At 38.4% G+C, this 12373-nt stretch overlaps 1 protein-coding gene across 1 annotated transcript in view; it reads left to right on the top strand.

Moving 5' to 3' along the window:
• Positions 1-12373, top strand: part of LOC149782800 (GEL complex subunit OPTI-like) — a 47368-nt gene that overhangs the window by 18533 nt on the left and 16462 nt on the right. Inside the window, exon 2 of the mRNA XM_089934313.1 lies at positions 8188-8291. Within this exon, the coding sequence (XP_089790439.1) occupies positions 8188-8291 (104 nt within the window). The remainder of the gene's footprint in view (positions 1-8187; positions 8292-12373) is intronic.

The raw sequence follows: 12373 nt of genomic DNA, 5'->3' as shown, positions 1-12373 counted from the left end.
TTCATTTTCTTCACCTGTAATTGCGTTTGTGGATTTGATAGCTCTTCTTGCAACTGTTTTACAACGCCCTGTGTTACCCAGTAGGCAGTTCTTGCTCTGAGTGACCACGCGAAGATTGTTTATAGAGTTATCAAGTATGTTACCGTTAATATGATCAATGACAAAACCCTTAGGGATCACTCCAAAGAAACATTCATAGACGAAACGATGACATAAATACCTCTTTCCGCGCGTGGCAGTAAATCTTGAATAACCACAATTATCAACTCCACCGACTGGTCGTCTTCGCGTGCAGTGTCGCACCGTGCCATCTCGGTTTGCCTCATAATTTGGAATAGTTGGATGTGGGACGAATTCTTGATTCATTATACTATAAGCAAAATCATTTGTCTAATTCATAATTTGCCTGAAAACTTATTTATGTAATCATGCTCCGAGAGAGTGTTATCACAGTTTGGATATTTTTTATCATAATACCGTTTTAGTTCTCGATAGCGTTTTCCACCACACGCTGAACATAATTGCGTTTTTCCTCGTACTCCAATGCCGCATCTGATACACGGTATCGGTCCTAGACTCCCACCGCGGACCTGTTGAGCATGTTGTCCACAGTATTCGTGTCTGCAGGGTTTGCTACACGGCGCTGATGAATTTAGTTTAATCCACTTGCATCGGTTCATTATATATAATATTTTTGCCTATTTAAATACTTGTCTTAATTATAATATGGAGGAATTTGAAAGACTATCCAGAATAAAACCCGTATCAGGTTCTCGATTCGATCTTGACCGGTTAACCGCTGATCCACGACGAAGAAGGTTAAAGGAACTGCTTGGTGTTATCAAGAACGCCAAGGAAGAGTTTCGTCGTGATGGTGCCGCACACACGTGGTCTTCGTATAAAATTATCCCCGAAACTCAAAGAGTTTCTCACGCGAGCGTTTCTCGTGGCCGTATCATTGATGCTACCATGAACGATACAATCGCGCGTAACATAATTGGGTATCTCGACGATAGAAGATATTTCATACAGATAAAATTTATTGTTAAAGACGACGAAACGTGGATTATCAGAGACAAACTAGACCCTGTTCTTGATGCCCGGGGGGGGAAAACCGTTCTGTTAAGTAAAGACTCAAACCCGGGAATACTTGTTGGGATTGATATACCATATTATGCCAGAGCGTATCCTGTGACCGCAGTCATTTATGGAATTTATCCGATGAAGAAACCACGCGTTGATAAACTCAAACCGATGAAGGTGTCGCCGTTGACAGAGTCAAGGATGAATTGTGTAGCTGAGCGAGTAATGGAACATTTTAAAAATGCAATGCGAGGAAACGGCCTAACACCGCTAAGACAAAATAAAATAACAGCGTGGGCGACACGAGTAGCGGATAAAGGAGCGTCAATAAATGATGTTGCCGAGCTAGAGCGATTACTAAAATTTCCTATAACGGTTTCATCGTTAACCGGTGAGGTATTGTATAAGTGTAAATACGATTCCCGTGGAACACCAATAACTATTATCGATCATAACAGTCACGCCTGGACTGACTCGGTTAGGATATTCCCGCGAGACCGTGTTGTGAAGTATTATCCGGAATTGCAAAGCGGAACCGTTAGCGGTTCCATGTTTGATTTTATTTATCAGATAAGTAAAACCGATCCGGTGTCTGTGTGGTTATTCAGAAGTAACGAAGATGGAGAATATGATCAGTTTGTGAGACCCGACGGGGAAATATACAGAACAATGGCGTTACAGTACGAAATGAAAAAACTCGCAGAAAAATATCATGCGACGAACACTGATACGTTACTGACACACTGTTTTACTGTCCCGGGTGTTGCCGCACATGTAGCCCGGGAACGAAATTCATGGAGACCAACTCCGAAAAGTTTTCTTGCGGATATCCAACAGAGCTGTGTTGAATATGGACACGGCGGTTTGTGGAATACTCGATATGATTACCGCGGTATGATATCCGTGGACATGACGGCGTGTTATCCAGGAAGTTTCCTTGGGCGTGGAGAATGTAGCGAATATTTTAAACGGTTTGGCCACGTTACAAACTCGATGACAAGAGTTGCTGTAAACGGACCATTGCCTGATTTTGACCTGACAGGATTTGCTTGTGTGTCGTCGTTTAAATTCGCTAAGGATTTACATCCTGTGTGTTATGTTTGGTTTGGCAGACATTTCGTTGAGAAGCGATGGGCACCGATAGTGTTATTGCGATACATGCTTGACAGTCGAATACTGTTGTCGCTGACGGTCAGCGAAGCGATTATATGTTATTGTCGTCAAACCGAAGTTTGGTTGCCAACTCCAACGCGAGAAGAAGACATCGAAGATTGGTCATGAGAATATCCAGAAACTTTTATCGACACTATCATCGAGAAAGCTCCTGAAGTACTTAAAAGCAAACTTGGAAATGATGAAAGCACAGCAAAAGATCTAGGACGAAGAATAATAGGGAAATTCACTCAAGGTGGAGCGTATGATCATAAACAACATCACAGTCGATTAATCATGGACAAGACTGAATTGGATCTTGTTGTCGCTGATGCAGCCGCGAACAACATGTTCTGTAACCGCGAAGATGTGTTTCTGTCAAACGGGGAAAAACTAGGAACTGTTTTTAGTTATATCGACGGAGAATCATCTCAGTACACACATTTGAGATCTTCAATGCTAGCTTATGTATCCATAAATTTGTTGTCGATGATTAATAGATTCCCTGTTGTCGCAGTGAGAGTTGCAACGGATTCATTTTATATCGATAAAAAACACTCAGCGCTGTTGGATAATGTTATATCGGATGATCCATCGTGGGGCTCGTGGAGAATAAAGAATGAAATGTTACAAGGATATTGTGAATCAGCTGACGTTGAAATCAAGGATGAGTATCGCAGCGCAGAAATGTCTTCGACGGTTTCGTTGTTGCCGCCGGTGCACGATCCTGTTACAAGACACAAAACAGTTTATCTGAACGGGCCTGGTGGTTCTGGTAAGACAACTCGAGCGATTGAATTATTTCGCGGTTCTGACTTGGTCGTGCTGACTCCCACACACAGACTTGCCAGGGAGATGAGACAACGGGATGTTAACGCGTGCACGTATCACAGTTTTTTCAAATACAGCGGCGGCACGTGGACACCTGAACGAATGGGAACGAAATATATTCCCGAGAAAATCATCTGGGATGAGATAGACACTGTGCCGTTAGATATATTAAAACAGTTTCTGGATTGGTTGCTAAAGAAAAATACCGCAGTGGTGATGTGCGGCGATCATGGTCAACCACCGCCATTTACAGGTGAATCTCCACACGAGTGGCTGAAAACTTTTGTAGATTATTATGAGGAAATAACTAACGATCACAGAGCACTCGATGAAACGCTGAAAAAGTTTAAGACACTGATCAGGCTACAAACCAATAAAGTCCAGTGTGAGATAATGCGTGAAATAATTCCAGAGACTTCGCTGAGCGACTTTTGGGAAACGTGGAAACCAGGTGATTTAATTGTGGCAAGTAGAAAGATAGTCAGGGATACACTTCAGCAGCGGTTATTTCAGTTACATCAGAAGAAATTTCCCATGCTGGTAGTGCCGTTGTGTTATAGACCAGCTGATACGCGATTGCAGAATATTGATGTTGATATTCCAGGAAAATCGGAAAAACAAAATTTAGTATTGAATGATATTGTCACAGTTGATGTTGATGCTGTCGAACAAGCACTGAAAATGAGCAAATCCCCGTGGACGCTAGGATACGCTATGACCATCCACAGTTCGCAGGGACTAACTATTTCAGATACAACAGTTTGGATTGTTGATGATCGCATCGAGTGGTCAAATTTAGTTTATTTAGCCGTGTCAAGAGTAAGAAGGATAGCTCAGTTACAAAGAATTGTATTAGATGATGTTATCAACGACAGCATCAACAGATCAATCGCTGATGATACAATAAGAAAGAAATTAGCCGGTTACAAACAGAGCGACAAAAAAAATGGTAGAGAGTTTGATCTCGACGAAACACTCATTATACAATTACAACAACAACAGAATAATCGGTGTGCAAGTTGTAATTGTTTATTGCTGTGGCAGTATTCGAAAAACGACCCAAGACAATTTACCGTAGATAGAATAGATAGCAGTCGCGGTCATACACGTGAAAATGTGATGTTGACATGTCTTGAGTGTAACCGACGCAGAGGTGTTGCTGCAGTTATTTAAGTGATCGGGGTGGTAATTGTGTATCCGTGGGAATCACCTGAAGTTGCTCGCGTGTGAATCCACGCTGAGGAGCAGTTGAATCTAATCTGTAGATTGCGTTTCTCCCAGTTGATCTTGTTATGCTGGATATCTTATGTGTAGTAACACTCCATGTGGGATCGGTTGCTCTTTTTTTTCCTCCTTCTAGTTCGCCTGGTTCGTATAAATACCTAACGGTGACATTACCCAGCAGTGGGGACGCTAGCGTCCCTGGCTGCGTTGAAACATGTCCGCGTTCACCAACGCCGGGTATATATTTTTTTGTGATTGCATTTACAGGTCTCATGTTTGTTGTTCTGGTAATTTCATTATTCAGCGCGGCTATCACGTTTGGCAGTCTTGCAACCCATTCACGAGATCTCGTATCGTAAATGAATTCCCTCGCGTACTGGTATCCGAATAATCTCTCAGCGAGTGTTCTATTAAATCGCTCAACAATTGCCTGATCCCGATGAATTTCAGTATGCCCTTGTCGTATAACAACGTTATGCTGCTTTGTCAACGATGACACCGCGCCCTGAAATTCTTTACCAGGATCAACTTGTAATAATCGGGGCCAGCTTAGAGGTCCTCGCTGATAAATCCGTTTAAACGCAGAGGCGACTTCGGACGCTGTTTTAGTCGCTAACGGTTCTGCTTCTTTGTATCTACTAGCAACATCAACTACTGTTAGCGCGTATTTGTATGTTTTTCTACGGACAGTATCATGAGGCAGGAATAGTATGTCAGCCTGATGAACTTCATTGGGCACACTAACATCAAAATGTGCAAAGTTGATTTGTCGAGGTGGTGGTAAGTAGATTTGCCATATTGCTTGTTTTGATAGCCAATTTTTGGCAACCTCGCGTGTTACTGATGCCGCGTTGGCGAGTTTATTAACTGCTGAGTTACCTCTCCAGTATCCGATTGGGGAATAATAAATCGCTTGCATTGGAAATGCTTCCATTGTTATTAATTATCCAGCGCCTAATGCTAATTTAGATTTCATCGCTGATCTTATTAACCAATTAGCGAGTGACTCCCTAAATGATTTATTTTTTATGGCGCTTAGTGCATGAATTAATTTCACATCCGCGATATGCCTGTCTTGTAGATCTTTACTTCGATAAGCAACATCATGTATGTGACACGCTGCGTCGATAGCGTTTATCGGATACTCTCCCGGTTTTGGGTTAGATTGTTCATCAAGTCTGATATCTAGTCGTGTCCCTGGACCGCAGTAATTGTATCCTGGGAGATGTTTTTCTCCGGGATACTTTGCCCAGGGAGTTCCGGGGAGCTTTCCAAGTTTGGCTGCAATGTCACCTCCGCGGAATTCTCGCTTTTTTTTTGAAATCTAAATTTTTTTGTGCCACATCGCGCACACTTACCAGAAAGTGCTTGTCTGTTATTTTTTGTTGTAATGGTTGTTATGTCGTTTGTAGGGGTTCGTGCCCGACACTTCACACAATATAGATCCATAATTATTATTCCCTATATATAAATGGAAATTACAGATTTTTCTGCGACGCGAAGAAAGGAGCCAATCAAGCATAATTCAGTGCTACCAAACTCTATCAGAATGATCATCATAGGACCATCAGGATCGGGTAAAACGCAACTGCTGCTGAACATGATAATGAAGTGGATGAAGTGGGATAAGCTGTATTTGGTAGCACCATCTGTAGATGATCAGCGATGCTATAATGTTATAAAAGATCTTAATGAGAGTGCAAAAGCGCTGAGTGAAGACGGCGAGGAAGTAGTTGATATTATCACTGATATCGAAGAAGCTCCCAGCGTTGAAGACCTTAACGGGGAAATAAATAACCTAGTAGTGTATGATGATGTGATGCTGGACAAGCAAAAAAATCCTGCAAGAATATTTTCCCGGGGTCGTCATAAAAACACCGATGTCATTTATGTTACTCAACGTTACACACAAATACCAAAAGTAATCAGGGATAACTGTAATCTTCTTGCGATATTCAATGGAGTTGATGTTCATACGCTGAGAAATATTCATCAAACCTGGTGTAGCGGCGATATGGATATTAATAAGTTTAAGAATTTCTTTAGTCGCGCTCAAAGAAACCCTCACGGATTTGTGACGATAAATTTACACGACCCGCGGACACGATACCGCGTCGGACTCGACACATTGTATGGTTAACATAAAAATGTTTCCTTGGAAACTCGAAGATTTCTCTGTGGCGATGCTAGCATCGCTCATGCAAAGCATTTCTCATGCAAAGCATTTCTCTCTCCGAATTTCAAGGATATTTTTTTTTGTTCTGTGGTCTGAATAAAAGGGTTTATTTCGTCGAAATAAGCCCTCTATCGAGGAATAATTTCCTGGAAGGGGTTACTGGTAAAATTGTTTTGGTCTGTTCGCCCCCTCTGCTGCTATCTATATATTTCTAATAGCATTTAGATATGCTTTGGAAGTATTTGGGTATATTTGGCAGTAATTTTATATACATATGCATGCATCCAAGGATTAAAGCCAAAGGTAATAATGTATGCATATGTATCATACATTATATATGTAATAAATATATATATACATATATATATACATATATATGGATCATCGAGTATACATCTTTTGTAGGAGAAATAAACATCCAGTAACTAAAAGAAAAAATTTGGCCATACAAAGACCACAATCACTGGAAATAGGGATCATGTTATGTAATTATCCTCAGACAAATATGTCACTCTTGATTTACATAACATATAACAAGTAATTAAGGTCGGAAAATAAAGCTATATTGCTTTGAGAGAGGAGGAAAATAAGGGTCCTGTACATACAGGAACCTCGGAGTACGACTCATCCAAGAAAGTAGTAAATTAAGAGAAACAGACAAAATTGATTGTATAAATACATTTTCTTTTGAAATTTTTTAAATTTTTTTTTACAAAAAAAACCCCATAAATTTCAGAGGATGGGAACACAGACACATAAATGCCTTTGAATGTTTCTGACAAAGATCGGGGTGGGGTGGGGGATACACTTGAGGCCAATAGCTAATCATAGCTAAAGGTCAAAGGTGTGCCCACAAATAAAAATTAACAATCTTCCAGAATATAGATCTTTGCAATTAATTATGCAAATTAGGGACATATATGTCGTCCCAGACTTTGTCAATACTTTCCAAGTAAATGGTTATTGGAGATGTTTGTTGTGTTTTGTACAAAGAATTTCTGATTTCTTTTGTAATTTAACATATTTCTTTTTAACCCAGAACTTTGCAATGATTGAAAAAATTTCTTTCATTGTAAATGTGCTTGTTTGCGGACAGCATTTGGGGTGTATTTGGGTAAATTGTGCTCATATTTTCTTCTTATTTTTAAAATCAAATTCAGTAAAAAAATTTTTAATGAATTGTAATGACAAAGCAAATTGAAATGCATTAACAACACATGATTGTTTACAAGATTTTGGTCCTGAGACCAGTCAGTATGTACTGTGATATGTAAACTGGCTTGTAAAAATATGAACTAAGTGCCAACAAAACTTAAATTAATAAAATGCAATTAAATGATTCTTTTTTAAATTTAACAGATAATGACAAAACAGACTGTCTTTTACATTTGAAAAAGAATCATTTAATAAATCCTCTAAGTGTACTGCAAGAGAGCTACATGTATTGTTGCCATGGATGCCATTCATTTGCTCAGATTTTGTTGTTGAACCCAAATTAATTGGAAGTTATATGTAGTACTCACTTTTCTGCTGGCAGTGTTGTTTCATCAACAGTTGAGGCTTAAGATTTTTAGCAAAGTTATTATTGTGGGCTCACATGTAGGCACTAGTCTTTTTTCTTAATTGTGTGCTTAATATGCAGGTCATTGCCATCCTTTTATATAAGTTTTAACTAGTTTATTTTATTTAATTTTAAGTCTTTGGTTTATGAATAATTTCAGGATGAGTTCCTGGATGTCATATACTGGATGAGACAGATTATTGGAATTATCTTGGGATTAGTATGGGGAATCCTACCACTCAAAGGCTTTTTAGGTTTATTACTGTAAGTATACAGCTGCATGATGCAGCCTTGATTATAAGTCTTTTTATTTTTTCCACTTGTTTTTTTTAAATCCTTTTTTGAACTTGAGTTCCAAATTAAAAGCCAGACTCTTTAAGTAAATTTTGTACCAGTTTTAACTTGTGTTGCGCTTGTGATTGCAGAAATCACCATGGTTAATGAAATGTTTGGAATATGATTGTAACTTTAGGGCATATGTTGTCTGTTGTTACGTGGTGCATCTAGTTATTGTTATCTAGAGGCTGATCAGCCATGGTATTATTGCCTGGATTGAGTAAATAATAAAATATAAAATTAATGGAAGAAATAGAGATATGATATAGACTAGAACAGCAGAATATAACGGTCATTGCTATAAAAAAAATCAGACATCCCAACACCCGGGGCCCCTCTAAATTTAGAATGGGCCCATCCTGTATTCCAGGTGAGGTACCTGTTGGGCTTGTGAAAAAAATAATTCTAATTTGCCTGAGGAAACTGGTTGTGCTTTTGAAATGTGTAAATGTATTTTCAGGATGTTGACATACCTGCCATAACACAGCACAATCCAGATCAGATCACCACTGTCTTAGGTGAAATTGAGATCTGATTTTAATCAAATTGAAGCATGGCATATGATGCTAAAATACAATTTTGTTCTCACAAACCCTCTGACACTGTCGTCTTTTTAGACTACACAATTTTTAATAACCTATATAAAAAAAAACCCCACCCTTTTCAGTGTGTGCTTGTTACATGTAGCATGTATATTCAGTAAACTGTCATGATTGGAGCTGATGTAAAACTATCCCTTGTGCAGTTTAAATAGCAGATATTAAAGGTGAAGAGATTAGGTTTAAATCACCAGTTCACATATTACTTAATTGCATGACAGTAGCTAGTGAGATGTGTTTGAAGGCTGTAATGGTTGAGCCCATTTTGCTAATTTCCATAGGTAGGATCAGGAAGTGGAACAACCCATTGTAGGTAAATCAGAGATGCTAGATGCCTTAACAAGGCCAAAAGTTAATACATGTCATTACCTTGAATGAGACTGTTTGAGCCATATGTATTATATTTTTGACAAGTTTGTGAACAGAGGCAGTGTTTCTTTGAAGACGGATTTTACTGCATATATGTAATGCAAAGCATGATCATTTCAGTTGTTGGAATATTGTTCAAGCGTAATTTATATTTTAAGCCAAATTAGGAAGCAAAGTTAAGCAAAATTACATTTCAGAACTCTGGGTTGACAGACTTTTACTTTGTGAAGCATGCCAGCCAGCCACCCCACCCTCCAAAGATAATGGGGGGGTATTCTTTGCACATACTGCAAACAACACGTTGACATACATCAACTCAGTTCTGACCAGGATTCACTCTGAATCTAGCAGAGAAGTTTGAACACCAGGACCATCCAGACCCTAGTGAATGTAGTGATGAACACTAATGGCACTTGCATTACCTTCAAACTCCTTTGAAACCTGTTGAATTTATTTTCGATTTGTAGCTTTTGCAACATTGTTTAACAATATTAAAACAAGGGGAAATTTTGGGCATGTGGAAATCAGTCAGGAATTAAGTCAGGGCTTGTGAGTTTATTTAACCCTTTACCTCATGCAACCGTCTTTGGACACCTCTACAAAAGTCGCATCGAAGCGCCTTTTGATGCCTCTACAAAAGTTGCATGAATGCCTGCTGTAAACACCTGTTGTAAACATCAGCCATTTTAAGCTGGTTTTTGTAGCATCACCTTCGGGGAAAACCCCTTATTAGATACTACATTCAGTTCTGTGAATGACAATTACATCAGATCACGTGGTCACTGTTTATGTACTAGTTGATATTTGCTATTTAAAGTAACTGGGTTGTAATCTCCACTCTCCAAAATGACGGTCACGGATTTCATTCAGTACTTATGAAGTTTTCACGATTAGAATCACAACTATGAAAGATTCAATAACCTAGGTAAAGGCTCTGATATTGATGAAGGCAGCAATTAGTTTTTATAAATTATCAAATTCAGATGACTTAGTGATGTAGACGCAGACGAAAAACTTGTAAATTTCGAGTATGAGAAATGGCAGCTATGGTTGGTCACACGGCCTCACTGACATGACGGTGAACAAGTTCTCTCCGGATTTTAAAGCACATAAATTCTTCTGTGATAAATAATTACACAGCTATAACAATCAGACTTTACTCTTAAATTGTTCCACATATAATAGATGTGTACCAAAAATGTAAAATGGTTAAAATTGCTGTTGAACGTAACATGCAATACATTGCTTAACAGTTCACCAGCCCTGGACCTGTGTCTAACAAAAAAAATCTTTTAGCATTGGCAGTTTCCTCCATTACATTAAAAAATTTGATATTTGAAGGATTAACTCCTTTAGAAATAAAATAAACCAGATTTTATATTTAAAAAATGAAATTAGCCATTCTGTTTATACCAGTAAGACAAATTTCATCATGAAATTGAGTGAATGATCAAACTCAGTTCCCCAACATACATACCTGCATAACCTGGTTGCTTGCGTCCTTTCAAATTCAACATTTATGTTAGTATCATCATATTCCTTTTCCTCTCGCTCTCTCCCCAGCCTCTTTCAGTTCATCAATCATAATGTGGTCGTCTGCTCTCTTTGCCCACAGTATGGGTGTGTTTATGGAGCTATTTCCTGTTTAAAAATAAATAATAGACAACCTAAATAATTATCTGGTTCTTTTTCGTCATCTGGGATTGAACATAATTCCCACTCCTGTTACTCCAGATATTGTCTTAACAAAATTAGAAAAGATACTATATGGCTCTGCCTGGCAGATTATAAACATAGTCCATTACCTGAAGATTAATGTATTCCCCTAGCACCTGCATGGTATCCCCAAATGAACTGTGACATAAACTAGACATAATAAACCTGTACATCCTGCCAAGAACTACAAATCATTGACTGGATTCATGTATCGGTCGGGAGGCAATCAATTTCTCAGTTAGAGAATTCACAACTTAATTACCAAATGAATTAACAAAATTCACTTAACTGCAATATTTGCTAACTAACAGTTCATTGGCATAACATTTCCAGACATAGTAACAACAATTCTTAGTCTACATGACTTGCATTACATGTAAATGAATAAATTCTTATGAAGGAAATGTTGTATGAAATTCTTAGAATAAATGAGTCACATAACATTCAAGACAAATGAATGCAAACAATTACCTCCTGAACTCATCAATGGTAAATTGATGTATGAATTCATGCAAATAATTATGAACTCATATCACAAAAATTGCAATAGACTGAGATGATTATCTAGTGCTTTTCTGAGTCTCGCTTGCCTCTACACAGCAGAATCTCTTTGTACCTTGAAGTTCCATGTCCCTTCCAGACACTTGTCCCTTGGACAGTTTTAATGAGAAAGTACTTCTTATTGATCTTGGAGCTAAGAGTTTATGGCATGGAAAACTTTTTTGGTGTATAATACTTAATTATTGAAATTCATCTGGAAAACACAAACCCATTACACCTCTCTCTCGATAACTCGTGCACAACGGGGTCCACAAACATAGACCACATGATAAGCGAGGCGCGAGTTACAGAAGACCTCCAAAAGTTGAAAAAAACGCTTTGACATCGAGAAAACCGTGGGGGGGGGGGGGGCATTGGGGAACTGGGCTGTTTAATGACTGAATCCTCATTTTACAATCACGTCGATAATAATTTTTAATAATGCGCTTTTTCTAATGAAGTTGTTATTCTGTTTAAATATCATTTTTTTCCCTCAAAATATCCAAGATATGAAAGATCATTCCAACTGGTTTGAACAACCATCACGTGTACGTGAAAAATCTGTGTATTACGTCACTGCTTTTTGTTTTCTTGATGAGTCTAGTTCTTGTAGTGGTATTTAAAAGTATCTTGCCAAATTGGTACTAACTGTTGATACCCCACCAAACAAGACTCCTTTTTTTTAAAAAAAAACACTCAACATTTATTTCGTGACACGTCTACGTCGAAACTCAATTTTTTATTGTTCAATTAGTACAATGTTAATGTCGTGATTTCATTGGAAGT

This window comes from Sinohyriopsis cumingii, chromosome 15, assembly GCF_028554795.1.
Source record: "Sinohyriopsis cumingii isolate HCF-2022 chromosome 15, ASM2855479v2, whole genome shotgun sequence".
Taxonomy (NCBI): Eukaryota; Metazoa; Mollusca; class Bivalvia; order Unionida; family Unionidae; genus Sinohyriopsis; species Sinohyriopsis cumingii.
Note: the sequence above shows the minus strand (reverse complement) of the source record. Positions and strands in the feature narration are given on the sequence as shown.